The sequence below is a fragment of the Filicampus tigris genome, chromosome 18, assembly GCF_054856515.1.
Source record: "Filicampus tigris isolate MCC_2025a chromosome 18, RoL_Ftig_1.0, whole genome shotgun sequence".
Taxonomy (NCBI): domain Eukaryota; kingdom Metazoa; phylum Chordata; class Actinopteri; order Syngnathiformes; family Syngnathidae; genus Filicampus; species Filicampus tigris.
In genome coordinates, this window is record NC_141234.1 from 8,000,010 (window position 1) to 8,016,479 (window position 16,470).

General features: G+C 43.0%; 2 protein-coding genes across 5 annotated transcripts in view; one reads left to right on the top strand and one right to left on the bottom strand.

The window, feature by feature from the left end:
• Positions 1–16,470, bottom strand: part of LOC147132268 (TBC1 domain family member 20) — a 57,507-nt gene that overhangs the window by 13,369 nt on the left and 27,668 nt on the right. Inside the window, exon 11 of one of the 4 annotated variants that reach the window (XR_015082071.1) lies at positions 7,511–7,595. The exons of the other annotated variants lie outside the window; for them this stretch is intronic. The gene's annotated coding sequence lies outside the window, so the exon portion shown is untranslated. The remainder of the gene's footprint in view (positions 1–7,510; positions 7,596–16,470) is intronic. 4 annotated transcript variants of the gene reach the window in all.
• Positions 9,084–16,287, top strand: LOC147132269 (transcriptional repressor scratch 1-like). Its single transcript, XM_086014541.1, has 2 exons — positions 9,084–9,667; positions 13,243–16,287. Exons 1-2 carry the CDS (start codon positions 9,547–9,549, stop codon positions 14,043–14,045), a joined length of 924 nt encoding a protein of 307 aa, XP_085870667.1. The 5' UTR covers positions 9,084–9,546; the 3' UTR covers positions 14,046–16,287.

The window sequence follows — 16,470 nt, forward strand, 5'->3', positions numbered from 1 at the left end:
CATCTTGATTGGACCTGATTGCGCTCCTCTTTGGCTGCGATGTATGTTGGGTTGCCACCATCATCATCATCATCGTCATTCTCAAACACCCCCGCCCGCCTCTTCCTCCTCGTTGTTGTCTGCTCACAAAGCCGCCAATCATGCAAACGCGCTCACGTTCTTGAGGGTTCCGACGCCTTGTAGTCAGTTACAGAGCCACTAATTAAATGGTGCCATGTTATTATAAGGTGTGTGTGTGTGGGGGGGGGGGTGTCTTATCTATGTGGTGATGCAGCTTTCCTCAGCAAGGATTGCAAAAACATCTCAAAGCTAAGACGTAGACGGCCCAAATCGGGATGGAGGCCGTAGCTGGGAAAACAAGGTGAGGATGAAGGTAAGGACAGGAAAGTAAGATGGAGAAAAAGTATGAAAAAGAAACTTGAAACGATGGAGGTAAAAATGCCAACTAAGACAAGAACAGAGTGTCGATGGAAAAAACAAAGACAAGAATGGAGGTAAAATATTTAAATATGAAAGACGTTGAAAGGGAAAGAGGTGATTGACAACGTCACTGGGGGCAAGGTCACGCAGCTATTGGGATCCTCTGGGAAATTAATGCAAGGACGCTACATGATTCCTAGAAATGATTATCAAACTATGACGCCATGCTCTGTCCACATTAGATGCCCTTGTCAAAAAGGTTTAGCAACATACAAAGTATATAAGTATAAATAGAAGCCCATCAATATATCTGCTAAAGTGGCGCATTTAGACACACTTCCTAGTTCTTTATAGTAATTTGCCACAAAATGGCTGCTTTTGAACCAAAATGGCCGACTTCCTGTTTTTTTGGTGTTCTTTGCTGTGTCTCCTCATGAGCGACATGCCCAACATCCCCATCCTCCAGTTTGACCTTGTTGCTAAGGAGGGGGGCCTGAGGGGCGTCGGTGGTCAGCGGGGGTTTGCGTGGGCCGATTGAGAACGACTGGGGGGGGGGGGGGTGGTTCTTCCAATCTCCGCCTGCTAACGAGCTGTCATGTGCACGTTGGGGTGTTCCCACACATCCCAAAACAGCGGCGGCCATCAAAATGAACCTTTTGGATTATTTTCTATTTTATCCTAATGCGCTTCCTGCTTTGGCCAATAAGCCCCCTGGTCAAAAGGTGACGACCAATCAGACGGAAAAAGGAGGGCAAAATGGACTCCCTTGACTGTTCATTACAGCTCCTACTCGCGTGCGTGTGTGTGTCAGCAGGTTAACAGCTTTTTCATTGACACTACAGAGACAGGACCGAATAGACTTTTAATGATTGATTTGATCCATTTCGGGGCCCCAACCCCTCGACCTCCCAACCAGACCCTAACTCTTATAACATATAAAAGACCATGCTTGCCCTCGTTTATATGAAATAGTTTCAGTTTACTTAAGTCTGATTTTACAGCATTCAACATGAACGACACCTAAAGACTAAACTTTCAGACTAGATGACACTTTTACATGATGTAGCATTAAAAAAAATCCACGTGGGTTCACGGTTTATCATTTACACCCCCCCCCCACTATACCGTGGATTTTTAAGTGATGATTTGTTTGGGTTTTTGACACAAACAGTGACATCCGAATTTGTACAACAATGAGCTAATTAAGCACTTTATTAGGTGGGAATTAATTTACAAGCTCCTTCATGGCTGACCAGATACTTCCGCATCGAAGCATTCATTCCATTGGAACAAAACAGGCTTACTCAAATGCATCTAACCTAACTTTTTGAGGCCACATAATGCTGCACGGCTCCTGCAGAGTCAGGGACACTTCTCAGACAGTTGAGCTTTAAAGGGAATGAATCAACTGATTCATTCTCTTTCTTTAACACTTTAAGTTAATAATTTACACAAATAATAGAGGATTTGATCCATTTGTAAAATATATGAATTAAATATATTATATGGACACTCTTTGTGGATTTTAACTCATGGCAGTTGAGTCTGGAAAATATGGGGATTCACTAATAAAGTAGTTTTTTCCTTTATTTCATTCTCACTGTATAGCGGTTAATTTCTCTTTACGTTTTTATGACATCCAAAGACTAAACGGGACCGCTTTTACATAAAAATAAATAAATAAATAAAAAACACAGTGGATATGCATTTTCACAAGCAGAAAGGTTTGTCTAATTGTACAGTGGTTAACCTCAAGACATAATCAGCTGTTTGCTTCACTTGAGTGTTCATTGCAGCCCGGATAATAAGCGTTTATTTTTCCGGCTGCGGGTCTATTACTTCTTTATTTAAGAAGCCCCCGCAACCCCCTCGCCGAAAGGGGGCGGCCGGGTAGTATGTGGGGGAAGGGGTGGGCGACCTCAGTGTCTGCAGCTATCAGCAGGGAGCACATCGGTGTCTCTGCGGGTCTGACGGTCGCTGATAAGGGCGGCATGATTAACTCGCGAGCGGGCGCACACACATACACACACACGCGGGTGGTGTCAAGGCAATTGTCGAGGGGACAGCAGACGTCTGGCTGGGCGCTGATAAACAAGCATCAGCACTGATTTTTTTTTTTTTTTTTTTTTTTTAAACAGCTTGCATCAGCTCCACTGCCAGTTGTCAATTCTCGAAGTCATGCTCTGACACAGCGACAGCATCGTTTACTCAACCCCAGACGGGTGAGGCGTGTAGTACAAGCGGAGTTTAAAATCAAATAAAACATGCGGGCTGCTATGGAGGGATGCAGGGAGAAGAAAGGCAGAATGGGAGGACGAGGTAACATAGCCACGGAGGAACACATTGCGGAGTGACCACACGTCTGATTCTGTTGGAAGGCTAACTGATGTTAAAAATCATCCGTGGCTTCGTGCTGTAAAATCGTCTTTGGGACATGCGCTGGGAGCTCGTTTGATTCTTTTGAGAGATTGTTTTGTGACATTTGAGGCATTTATTTTATCTGTGTGAAGCGGATGATGGACCTGGCAACTAAAGCTAGGCTCACACCGCAGGTCTTATGTTAAAATGTTGCTTTGGTGCTAGCCTAGTACCAAGGAACTATGTAGAAATGACGAGAGGAGTTTCATTTAGTTTGTGCAAAACACTGTCTAATCGGAAAAAAAGTGATCTGTCGCCATCTTGTGACATCGAGGCAATCATAAGCCTTTTTGGGGGTGTCAATTACTTTCAAATTTTCACTATTTGCTGCAGTGCTTGGTCCCTACTGTACTGTGCATTTGCATTTCCAGTGTTGTTTTTAGGAAGTTGGTTAAGTGCTGCCGTTTTGGTTAGCAACAGCTAGCTAACTCTTTCTCAAAAAACAGCATCTATAAACTGAAATGCAATGTTATTTGCCCTCTGGAGACAACGCGCCAGACAAGTTTGGCAGGCAAAAGGATGGCATGACTTTTCAAGCCCAAATGACTTTTGATTGGTTTAACCCGTCTCATCCGCGCGACTCTCTCAATTAACGGAGCAGACTTAAAGCTGTCTTGACCGCGGAGCTTTGGGGACAAAATTGAATGAGGCGGAGAAAAAAAAAAAACTCTTCAAAAGTTCTCATTCCTAAAACCATTAAAGCATGTCTGCACACTTCCCCGGACTTTCCTGCCTCATTTCACTGTCTTGCTGATCCGCTCGGCTGACGCGACGCCTTCGGAGACCTTCAACCCTCTCAGCCCCTCGCATGGGCCCCATTGTCTTTTACACGACCTTTGTCCTCCTCCCCTGATGCAAATAATATTAGTAATATTCTAAATAGTACCAAGAAATATTAGGGTCACACTGAAGAAGAATATATATATATATGTGTATAAAAATAAAAGGTGCGAGTGCATCAAATCGAATCTTTCCACTTTGAAATGTATGAAGATACGTATTGAATCGTCTTTTATTCGAGAGATATATCTTAGAAGGAATTGGCATATTTGCAGCACTGACAAATTCATTCAAATGTGTGTAAAATAAAAAAAAGTAACTGCATCATACACGATTGAACTGAGCCATAATAGGGAATCGAATAGTTCCACTTTCGAATTGAACCGTCCTTTAATAATTTCGCACTGAAAATATCGAAAACCGTATCGAATCGTCTTTTGTGGAGCAATGCACATTGCACACCCCTAATTTATATATATATTTGTACTTTATACGGACATATATTCTGAATAGATATTTTTTATATTCCAGTGTAGTCAGAATGTTATAGTCTGTGGGGAAAAAAATCTCCCATGTTGCAACTTCAACTTTAAAGCAAAATCCAGCAGACACTTTAATGCAGTCCACACACTACATTCATCTTTGTCACAGAAAGAAAAAAAAAGAGATATGATCTCATTGTTCTCCACTTTAGTGGATGCAGCGTAACTCAATGGAATAAATGCAGCACTCTGCAACTCTGGCGACATGCTGGAATCAGCAGTACTACGCTCCGTGCACGTGCACCGCAAACTTTGACGCCATGTGTCGGCCGGGATGAGCTGACCAAGATATCGGAGCGCACAATAATCCGCCCATTATGGAGCATATGAGATTAAGAATCCAATAGAAGTCAAGTGACATTGACAAAGACGGAACATAGTGCGCACGACTGCGTCACACTGCGGCTGCATGAGTCACTTTCAAAAGCATCCCCTCAAGAACCTCGTGTCCTCTCCAACAGAAAAAATTATGCTGTCAATCTATAATATAATATATATAAATATATCACATTATATTCTCAGTATTGTCACTTTTTCCTTGAAAAAAACAACAACTTCATTCTCATGCTAAGACTTTCCTGCAAGGCTAACTAAAATTCGGCAAAACAAATAATTCTGCTTTCTGTTCCCGCTCCATTACATGTCCCCTCAGGGTGAGTAGTTTTCATTTATTTTAGTTTTATCATACGGCGGTTTTCATCTGCTCAAGTCCTCACCTGACCTCATTGTGTACTTGACAGACTTTTGCGTGTCTGCTCACTCCACCGCCAGGGTAAAAATATCATCTCGGCACTCATTGCTGGTAGAAACTGTTGTAATTAATCCCAAACCTGGCAGAGGAAAGTGAGCCTGGAGCAAAATAGAACAAAGTGCTTGCGGTCCCTGCAGGGTTTCATTAACACGCTGTTGCGCTCTCTCTCTCTCTCTCGCAAACACGCACACACACGCACACAAAACAACATCCTAACTAACTAACAAGGAGGGTTTATAACAAGTGGGTCGCATCCCGGCCAGCCTGGCTGGCTGCTGTTGGTTTCCATGGTGATGATGAAATGTTATAATCGACTTTTTTTTTTTTTTTACCTCCCATCTTATGATGCATCCCACCCCAAAAAATGATCCCTCTGTATTTATCCTTTTATCTTGACCTGCATCTGCTTCGCCGGCCTTTTTTCGTCCATATTTTTCACTCTCTCCTTTGCCACTTCTACTTCCTTCATTATAGTAGCTAAGAGGATTTGCTGTGTGCGTGTGTGTGCGTGTGTGTACCTAGACCCAATTAACCCCCAGAATCTTCTCTCTCTCCCTGTCTCTCTCTCTCGCCCTCCATTCCTCCCTCCCAGCTCAACTTTAGGTGGCATATTCTTGGGTTACAAATAGAGTCTGAATGGGAAGTGATCACAATCAACATGACAATATTTCAAGGTAGCCTGTCTTTGAAAATGACCCTAAAATGGCCGCTTAAAACCAAAATGGCTGCCTTCCTGCATTTTTTTGGGGCATGGCTTTGTTTTTGTGGGTCTTATTCATGATCGACATCCCTACCAAATTTCATGTGGCGAAGTGAAACATTTACCACAAGATGGTCTTAGGACCACTGGAAAAGGGCCAAATTTAACCTCAAAATGTCTGCTTCAAACGAAAATGGCCGCCTTTCTGTGTCTTTTCTGGCTTTTTGGTGGGTCTACTCATGATAGGCATCCCTACCAAATGTCATGTTGTTAAGTGAAACTAGTTTCATTTGGTGCATTCCATCGCTGGATGTTTTGAATTGTATTTCTGTATTGGTGATGACTGTAGTAAAGAAGACTTATGATCTTTGTTAAGGCATGAGAGAGGCTACATGCAGCGTCCGCAGTGTTCAGGGGCCAGAGGTAGTATCAGGTGCGAGGCAGCTGAGAACACAGACTGGTTAATAAGCTGTCTGTGTTTGAATGAATGACTCATAAACCTGTCTATATGCACATAGGCCCCACATTCTCCACCAAAAGTGATTTGCATCCGCAGGAAGGAGTAATAAGCATACCATTTTTGGGGTTCATTTTGCCACCTTTTGCCATTATAAAAGGGCACATTTGAAATATTGAAATACATTTTAAAAATACATTTTTGGTGATGTTTTTTGGGGCTTTGGAGTATATTAATGGAATTTTCATTCATGTCAATGTGGAGGGATGATTTGAGACAATTCCACCTCTATTGCATGCAAAATCAAAATAAAGGATGGTCATTTTATGGGATGGACGCTGATCAAATGTCCACTTTGTTGACTTCAGTCAGGACGTCGTGGTCATATGCCCCCCTCCACCCCCCGTGATTGGGCATGGGGGGGTGTGGGGGGGGTATCAGGTGCTTTGCGTGGTGTGCTCCTTAATGAGCCACATGTGAGCAGTTAAGGAAGGACCCATCTGATGTGCCCCACTCGCCTCATTACCAAACAATACATATTAATGTCCATCCTCGCCCCGCATACATAGTGCATACATATTCATAGAGCACGCATATGGATCCTCGCCACGTTTGCAAATGACTCCCCTTTTCTTCGGCATGTCTTTTCACGGCACTTTTCTTTTTACTTTTACTGTGGTTAACTTCTTGTTACGCTTGAAGGCTGTTACGCAGCATGGGCATGCATTCGCGGCGAGTTCATCAAACCAAACATGGCTTTTATGCAGCTGAGGCCGACTTCCCCAAAAACGATCGGCATGATTGATTGATTTTCTGTAGCTCAGCAATACGTTCGTTTGGCTCTTCTGCGAACACTTCCAATTCCATCACTTGGAACATGGAGCTCTCTCAAATTTTGATCTGAGCTACCAGAATCCAACATGGAGCCTTTACGGGTGTTAAATTTGAGTGATTATTTCATATTTAGCATCTGTATACTGTACAATTGCATTCATGTGTGCCAGCCTCACTAAAATCAAGGCACTGTCATTGCGCAAATTAATATTAATGCTTTTAATTACAAAATTAACATTTTACTTGGCACTGACATGCCAAGAATGCACTTTTTTTTTATAATTGATTTTTTTAATCAAGGCTGAAATTTGGACTGGCCCGGCGCATGGGACAGTGTTTGACGGTATAATGGCCCGACACAGCATGACCTTTTACAGTGGACTTATTTCGTTTTTACAATCGTATGAAAGTTAGTGTTTATACACTTTAATAAAATGGTGAATGCAGTTTTTCAACGGGTAGTTTACTTTAGCCTGGTGAGTAGTATGTAACGCTATTACAACTGTGACAATTTTGACCCTGAAATGGATTATTCCCACTATTTCCTATAGGCGAATGCCTCCTTAACCCACGCTGACCTTGTTTTTGTCCTCTGGAAGCCACCTTACCCTTATTCCTTATTTGATTCCATAGTTTGCTTCCAATGTAGAATCCTTTTCTACTTGAATGGGGGTCTTAGTCATTTGGATGGCCCTTTAAAGAGAAAGGAATGAAAAGTCAACAATCTCCTGCCCATTGTGTTTCTTGAGAGCCTTTTACACACGTGCGCACACACACACGCGCACGCCAGTGATTTCAAGTCTATTATTATGCTAATAGACCTTCGGTCTCGACATGTCCACATACACGCACACATGCAATACACACGCACGGTAGACAAACGGTGCTGAGCTCAGCAGGAGAACTCACAACAAGAAGCGAACCATTTTTAGCATTTCCTGTCTGGTCTGTGTGCGATCGATCTGGCCAGCAGATATCATTCAATATCTTTTTGTTCCAAGTGTATGATTTATTTTTCCTTAGGGGCTTAAAACCGACAATGCACTGACAACGTGCTCACAAGGTTTGATTAAAAACCCCAAAAAGAAACAAGTCAAGTGCAAGGACTTTAGCGAGCAGACCTTACATAAAGCGCACTCGTCACCGGATTACATCACACACCGTCATCCCGCCTCTCTGCATCAGCATGAATGAGGGGGGTAGGGCAGTGTGTATGCGTGTGTGTCTGTCCTAGCTGCAGGGAGAAGTCACTTTGAGTGTAAACACCCAAAACAAAGCATCACTCACGCGTGTGCCTGCACTGACCAACATTCACTTCACTCATTTTCAAAAAGGGGAAATGTGCTGCATGTGGAATGCTGTTGTATGGGTTTGACGGTTTATTTTGATTTATTTATTTAAGGTGTGCGGGAGCTCAGCTCACTTTGGGGCGAGTGGCGGGGTACACCCTGAACGGGTCACGAGTTCACACAGGGCACATACAGACAAACAACCATTCACGTTCACACCTTAAGATTATACACGTTGATACGTATCTCGATAAACGGCGCGCAATACGATTCAAGGAGGGTTTGATTTTAAGGTGGAACGATTCGATTCAATTCAGTGGTATTACGATTCGGTTCCAAATGGTACGGCACAGTTCATGAGTTTTGACGAGTTTCTTCTTGTCGCTTTACATACATATGAATGAATTTGTAAGTACTGTAAATGTGGCATTTCCTTCAAAGATATATCTCTCCAATAAAAGACGATTTGGCACGTAGCCTATCGCGATATATTTAATAGTGGATTGATTCGATATGATTCAATGCACTTGCATCTTTTAAATCCAAACAGATTTTCCAATTCAGACCGTTTTTTTTTTTTTTGGTTTCAGTGTGCTGTCATATTTATTCGTCACTTATTTTTGGATTTGTTTAATTTTCAGTGTGGCCCTTTTCCTTTCATCACACAGTTTCCAATTTTTGCCAAGGCCCCTTTTGCTCCCCTTTAACTGCCTTATAAATCAGCGCCGAGCCACCGAGTGCTTTCAAAGTAGCTCATTAAATCCCTCCACGCTGCTCCCATTGGACCTGATGCGCTCTCCCTCTCTCTCTCTACCCCCCACACATCTCCATCTCTCTCCTCTATATAAGGGCAACAGCTGGTCTTGTGCGCCAGAGAGCCGCTGCAGCTTCACGCACTCTGAGCAGAAGCAGAGGCAGATGAAGAAGAGGAGGAGGAGGCGGAAGAACGTGAGGACGTGAGGCTCTTTAGTGCGCGTTTCAAACATTTTTATGGGAGCAATAATGAGGACCTAATAGGACGCTTCGGGATGCGTTTTGGACGTTGCTGAATTTCTGCTTTGCACTTTTACGGGTAAAGAGACACACAAGATTATTTTGTACACTGGAATGTTTCTGACTCGTGCCGCTATTGTGGTGCTGAAGGGACAGCGACGACAACTGGCTCGCTTAAGGGAGCTGACCGGTTCTGAAGGACCTGACAGAGGGAAGGAATTTAAGTCGCGCTAACACAAACTGGGACCTTCTTTTTGTTTAACATGTTTCCACTCTTGGAATGCCCATAACACAAGAAACTTTTTAAATAACTTTTCAGAAAGTGTCAAGTGATAGGATTGCGTGTGTGCGTGCCTGCCATCATGCCTCGCTCTTTCCTGGTGAAGAAAGTCAAGCTGGATGACATTTCAGCCGCCGAGCTGGAGAGCTCCTACTGTCACGGTCGACGCGGGGAACTGAGCCTGCGATTCCATCATCATAAAGGTGAGTCGCGCACACACACGCACACACACAGGGCATTCCAACACATTATTTTAATCCCCAGATAGCAGCATTAGTCATAACTGACTCGGAAGGGGGTCAAACTCAGGTAATGGCGAGAAAGCCAAGAAGCTATAAAAAGGTGGTGGGGGAGGAGATACTGAGATACAGAGGAGATGCAAGGAATGCAGTACTGGGTAGTTGATTTTTTTTTTTTTAAAGTCAGCATCAAACTCCACAATGGAAGATCTTGATTAAATCCATCCGTCATCCCGCATGTAGTTTTCTCATTAAATTACAGCGCCACCTAGTGGTAGCTGGAAGTGTCTAAAAAAAAATGACAGGAGTCATATTTAAATCCATACAATGAACCGCACATGCTTTCAGTGTAGTACCACATTGTGCCGCAAAATGCTGGGCAGCGTTGTGGAAGAGGTGCAGTGCAATCAACAGCAAGATGAAGAGGCAGAGAAGATCACCGACTAAACTCTAGTATTTGTCACCGTGTCAAATGAACAGAAAAATATTTCAGGCTGATGTTGTATGCTTTGTGTGTGTTAAAAGACGTTTCAAATGAAATGTTAGCATTAAGCTAGCGGAACATGCATTACACAAAATTATACGGTTGGTTAAACATTTTGGTGTTTGAATATACAATGTTAATCTTTTGGTTTATGTTGTTTTATAGTCAACTTTAACCGGGAGTGACAAATAAACCACTTGAAGCAAGCACACTGCATCTTGTTTGAAGAAATCGATCGAGAGTCTTTTGTTTTCGTCAAAGTGATGTCGTACTATAAGACTGACATTATTTGACATTGAGAAAGTGAGAGCAGGCGCTCAGAAATACTTTAAAACGTCGGTTTGAGTACGTTTGAGTGTGTTTTTAAGTTTAAATGTGTTTAAAGCAGAGTGGGGGGAAAACTATTCTAATAAAATCTAGATATTATTTATATTATATTATATTGCATATGCACATGCACCCCCCCCAGGCGATAAACGGGGGTTCACAGTAGTGTTAAACTGGAGCTTTTTGTCAGCTCCCTTTGGAACATTTCTGCCCCCAAGTGGCCAAATGAAAAACAGTGTCACTTGTGATGACAGAATGAGGAGGCAAACATGGAGGCGGCAGCAGCAACACGGCAGGCCTATTGTGGCCCCCACACTCCCATGTTATAAATATAACACGACTTTGACTCGAGCAAGTGGCGCTTGTTGCACGCACACACGCATGAACGCATACACACAAAAACGCGCACGCAGTGCTGCTGTGTTTCTGTCAAGTTGGCATATTTTCCAGGCATCTTACACGCCTGAGTGCACGGCATTTCTCACACACACAGGAAGCACTTTGCGACCTACATGGAGGCCAAAGCACACAAGTGCGCATCAAGTTGCAAGCATCACTCAACTATCGGATATTTTCATGCTGACTCTGTATGAATATATATATTTTTAATTTAGCTCTTGAAACGGCTTTGACTTGCCAAGACTTGAGCATTACATACTAAACAGATGGACAATGCTAAATTGTGAGTTCTGTCAAGCAATTGATAGAGCATGTCGGAAAATCTAGAGGAGTTTCTATAAAATGTGAGAAAATCCAGAAAGCGGTTTCACTCAGCATCGTGAAATTTAAAAGCCACGTCTACCATGAGGAGATGCACAACAGACTGAAAAAGTCATCCTTGAAAAGACACAGGAAGTTAGCCATTTTGGTTTGAAGCGGCCATTTTACGGTAATTTCCAGGGGCCCTCCTCAGACAATCTTGTCCTAGAGATTTCATCTGATTTCTACCGTATTAGCATGGTGATGAAATTTGATGAGAGTCGTAATATGATATAAAAGATTTTTAAAAAAGACTGACAGGAAAAAAAAAGTTGTACTATTTTGAGCTGAAGTCATAGTTTTAACAAGTGAACACCAACACTTCCACTCATGAACGCAACAGTTTGAGTCCAATTGACTCTCTTGCTCGACAACTGCCAAAGATGAATTCGCAAATATCGCTCAAATACTGTTAGGCGATCTTAAGCTTAAGCTTGAGTTCATGCTCGTATTATTAATAATTGATTTCTCGTATTGTTAAAGCCTGTGTTGCCCAAAGGCTCGTAGGATTTGCTGGATTCGCGTATTCTTCCATTAATTTGGTGCACACACTCTGGAGCTGTGAGTCAAGCTTCCTGCTCGCTAAAATGAACACTTGGTCATCTTTGTAAAACTTTACTCATGCTCTATAAAACACAGACGCGCACACACATTTGCAGTCAAGAGTGCAATTACTGAATATTCATGACTCATGACGTCAAGGCTCCATCTTGTCCCAAAACGTCCGGCTAGCGTGTAAACAAGCAGCTTGACCTCCACCTTCACTCTCTCTCTTGTTTTTCTCATCCTCAACGCCGTCTCTCGCCCGCCCCCAGTTGCTATTACCGACATGGATGCCTTTCTCAGAAGTGACCGGTGAAATGATATTACCAGCACACGTATCTTGGAGTGCGCTAATTGAAATGGAGCAGCTATATTGATCGGCACGCATCCTGCAGAGCCGGCTCGCCGTCTCGCAGAGTGTGTGCGCGCGCGTCACAGACGAAAAGTGAAAATAATTTCAGCGGGCAAGATTTCATAGGCAGAGAAAATGCAGTGTTACTGTGGAAACCCTTAACCCCCTGAGCATTTATTTAACATCCAGTTTAAGGTCCGTGTACTAGTATGCTTTACTCCTCACTAGTAAGATAATTCAGCGCATTAGTAAAACAACTTTTTTTAATTAATAAAGGTTCATTTCCACTACAATTACTGACACTTTTGGCCTACTGGTGTGCAATTGAACCTCACTAGTAAACTACTGTGCTGCACTAGCAGCCCAACTTATAGGAATGTGTGGAAAATGTACACTAATAGATGACTGTGATTTCCTAGTGTCATAATGAAATGATACTAGTTAACATCTACTACTTAGATCTCGTGGCATGTAGATGTTAACTAGTGCACAGTTTTGCTTCACTCGTAATATCTAGTTGTCCTACCAGAGAGGACAAAGGGTGTACTAGTACTTGGACCTCCTCAAGATTGATACTGTATCTTTGAAGGTCCATATACTGTACTAGTATGCTCCAAGTCATCACTAGTAAGGAAATTTAGCAGTAGATGACTAGGTCACATTAGTAGAATGGCTGTGTGTCACTAGTAACCTTTTTTTTTTTTTACACTAACGTATGACATTTCTGTACACAAGTAGGACACCAATTGAATACAAGTTTGACATCTACATTATTAGTGAGGCAACTTAGTGGTGGGTATTTTGTTGCTACAAGTAGGGTAGTACATATGCCTATTAATTGGCCTCAGTTATTGGATAATTGCGGGTGAGATTTTAATTTCCTCAAAGGGATGTTATATGAAATTTAAAATTGTTTATAAAAAATTGGAAAACAACTCGATTGGATTGAGTTAGAATTTGCAAGTAGTCCTATTAAAATGTCCAGTCAGTGTAGAATACTTTCTGTAGCAGGGTTTATAAACAGCGGCAGACTGCGTATTATTTCCTCACCAAACCTCACCCGTGTCTCCTCAGGTTACGAGCGGGATTATCTGAGACCGTCCCCGTACGACGACCCGGTGCGCAGCGACTTGCCCGCTATCTCCAAAGCGCCCTCCTCCCCACCCCGCCCGTCCATCATCTACAGCCGCATCGACGGTGGATATGTGGGCGGCCTCCACGGCGACATCCACGGCGACTCGGACCAGCCGGACAGCCCCCGTTCGGAGGTGTCGTCGGCGGCCAGTGGCTACATCAACGGGGACGCCGCCATCAGCGAGGGCTACTCGGTGGACGCCTTCTTCATCGTGGATGGCCGCTCGAGACGGAAGGCGACCGGGACGGCGGCCGGGGACGGCGCGGGCAGGCCCGGAGTCCCGCAGAGGCACTCGTGCGGCGAGTGCGGCAAGACGTACGCCACGTCGTCCAACCTGAGCCGCCACAAGCAGACGCACCGCAGCATGGACAGCAAGATGGCCAAGAAGTGCCCGACGTGCGGCAAAGTGTACGTGTCCATGCCCGCCATGGCCATGCACCTGTTGACCCACGACCTCAAGCACAAGTGCGACGTTTGCGGCAAGGCCTTCAGCCGCCCGTGGCTGCTGCAGGGTCACATGCGCTCACACACGGGCGAGAAGCCCTTCGGCTGCGCACACTGCGGCAAGGCCTTCGCCGACCGCTCCAACCTGCGCGCGCACATGCAGACGCACTCGGCGTTCAAGCACTACAAGTGCAAGCGCTGCGACAAGACCTTCGCGCTCAAGAGCTACCTGAACAAGCACTACGAGTCGGCGTGCTTCAAGGGGGCCTTCTCGCCCATCAGCTCACTCGGGGAGTGATGCCCGAACGTTTTTGCCACCCAGAATGCTTCCAGGCGTGGACTCGTCTTCCATCCGTGCTCGGGCCCACTCGACACTGGCTGCTGCCAGGGTTTCAGATTGCGCAATGTGTGGTTCGGTCAGGTGGTTACTGTGAGGCGGTGGCGGGCCAGACATTTGGCCTTCGGTGGGGACTTAGCCAACCTAATTCACCTCTTAATAACACCACTCTCACATTGCAGTTAGAAATACCATCAATACTATACAAAATGCAATACAACAACGAACAACTGTGCCACATACAACATCTGCAGCAGTTCAGAATCAATATTTATCTAATAACATGAAAAAAAACTACCAATAAAAACAAAATACATTATAATCACCAGGTGTTGAAATGTGCAGATACCCTCCCTCCGATGTCAATCAAGCCAAACTTGGCTTGTTCTGGCCAACCAATCAGAGGTTGGAAAAAGGCTGAAGTCATCAAGGGACAGCGCTCTGGCCCTGCGAGGACCAACTGGAAATCTGATTGGTTCAAGAAAAAGTCCCATTGCTTTGTAGTTTAAGGTACATCAACCAGCACTAGATTCTGAAGGCTGTTGGCAGAATAAATTGACATAGCAACACTGATTGGACATGCAGTAAGCAGTGCAGCCAAAACAAACGCTATGTGATAAAGAATGGACTTGGGGGAATAAATTAGCATAATATCTTGGAACAAATATTAGAATGTAGGTTTAAATGTAGGCCAATGCTTTTGATAGTGTTTAGGCCTTGCTGACCTTGACCCTCCACCACTCTTCTATAGCTGGTATTCCACAGTAGAAATAAATACTGGAAATAATCCACAGTCAGAAAAAGTCCACTTGGTCACACATGGCTACATGTTTTTATAATCAATGCTGTCATTTCTCTCACTAGGTATTCATGACATCTTGCCCAATAGAAATAAACAAAACAACTACCGGTACAAATAATCCAAATAGTTCCCTCCCAAAACGTCCAAAGGACACACAGTTATGGACAGGCAAATGCTCGTTACTTAGTCATCACCAACAACCATCTTGAACAATAGAAAATGTTAAAAAAAAACAACTGGGGATAATCCACCTAGTCAAAAAATAGCCCACCTAGAAGCTGCATAGATGGACAAACAAAGCGTGGCACATCTAGTGCATCATAACCCATTAGTGTAAAAGCACAAGCAAGCACAACAGTATTGCAAAAGTGAGAGCGGCTGTGTTCTTGTTGTATCCAAGTACAAGCCAGTGAAGCGGACAACCAACAAAAACCACCAGGGTATTTTTGATTTGTTTTGCTTTTTTAAAGGAGGGGTTCCCCAACTGTGGCTTGGGACCCAAAATGGAAAACATGTATCGGAAATTTCACATTCTGTTGGTTTTTATCATCGGTTTTATACACAGTACATCTCAATACGACAGTAATGTGTTCAATATTTTGTTTAACTTTATATGTTAGCTGCCAATGTTAGTGGAGGCATTCAAAATGTCAAGGCCTAACCTTCACGGGAACTTTTCTTAAAAAAAAAAAAAAAAAAAAAACATGCCACCACACAGTATTCCGCAACTATTTATTGCTATTTAATGATGTTTTTAAATGCCATTTATTTGCACTTTATTTTGCCTTCAGTTTGGAATATGCCAAAGCATTTGACACTTTCTAATTTATTTACACTTTTTTTTTTTTTAATTATTTTTTGGGTTCGTCATTTTAATGATTAACTGCATGCAAAAAAAGGTGACAACTGTCAAGCAATGAAAAACTATGCCAATTTTATGAATATTTTAATTACCCAAAAAAAGCAAAATTTTGTTGGTTTTTCATGTCTGATCAAGCAATAATGCATTTTAACAAACCTTTTTTTCCGTTATTGTATATGTAGTGATGATACATGATGAAATATCAGGGAGTTTGCAAACCATGGAGGCTATATCTACAGTATATATATCTATATATTTGCATTACATGGTCACACTCACACACACACACACTCCTTCTGAGGCCTTCTCCGCTGAGGTGATGAATTGGGGATACAAAATGCATGATAGTTACGGATGGGAGGGCTTTTTCCTGTTTTTGTACATGCTTTTTATGCACTGCCTGCCTTGTATTAGCCTAAACGTATACGTAGAAGAACGTAGAGGGTACTACTGTTGGGCCTCTGGTGCCGGAACATGGATTGTTCCCTTTAGTGTCAAAAAAAATTATAAACAAAAAAACAAACAAAAAAAAAAAACAAGACCTTGTTAGAATTTTTTTTACATTAAAAGAAAAACGTAATTTACACCCAAAAAGTCTTAAGGTTATGACAAAGAGGCAATTAGATGAGGAAATCTCGTTGAGCGAAAGTAGTAATGTTTTGACAATTCTGTCGTAATTAATATGAGAAAAGTTCAATCACTATGAAAAAAGTTTCAAATCA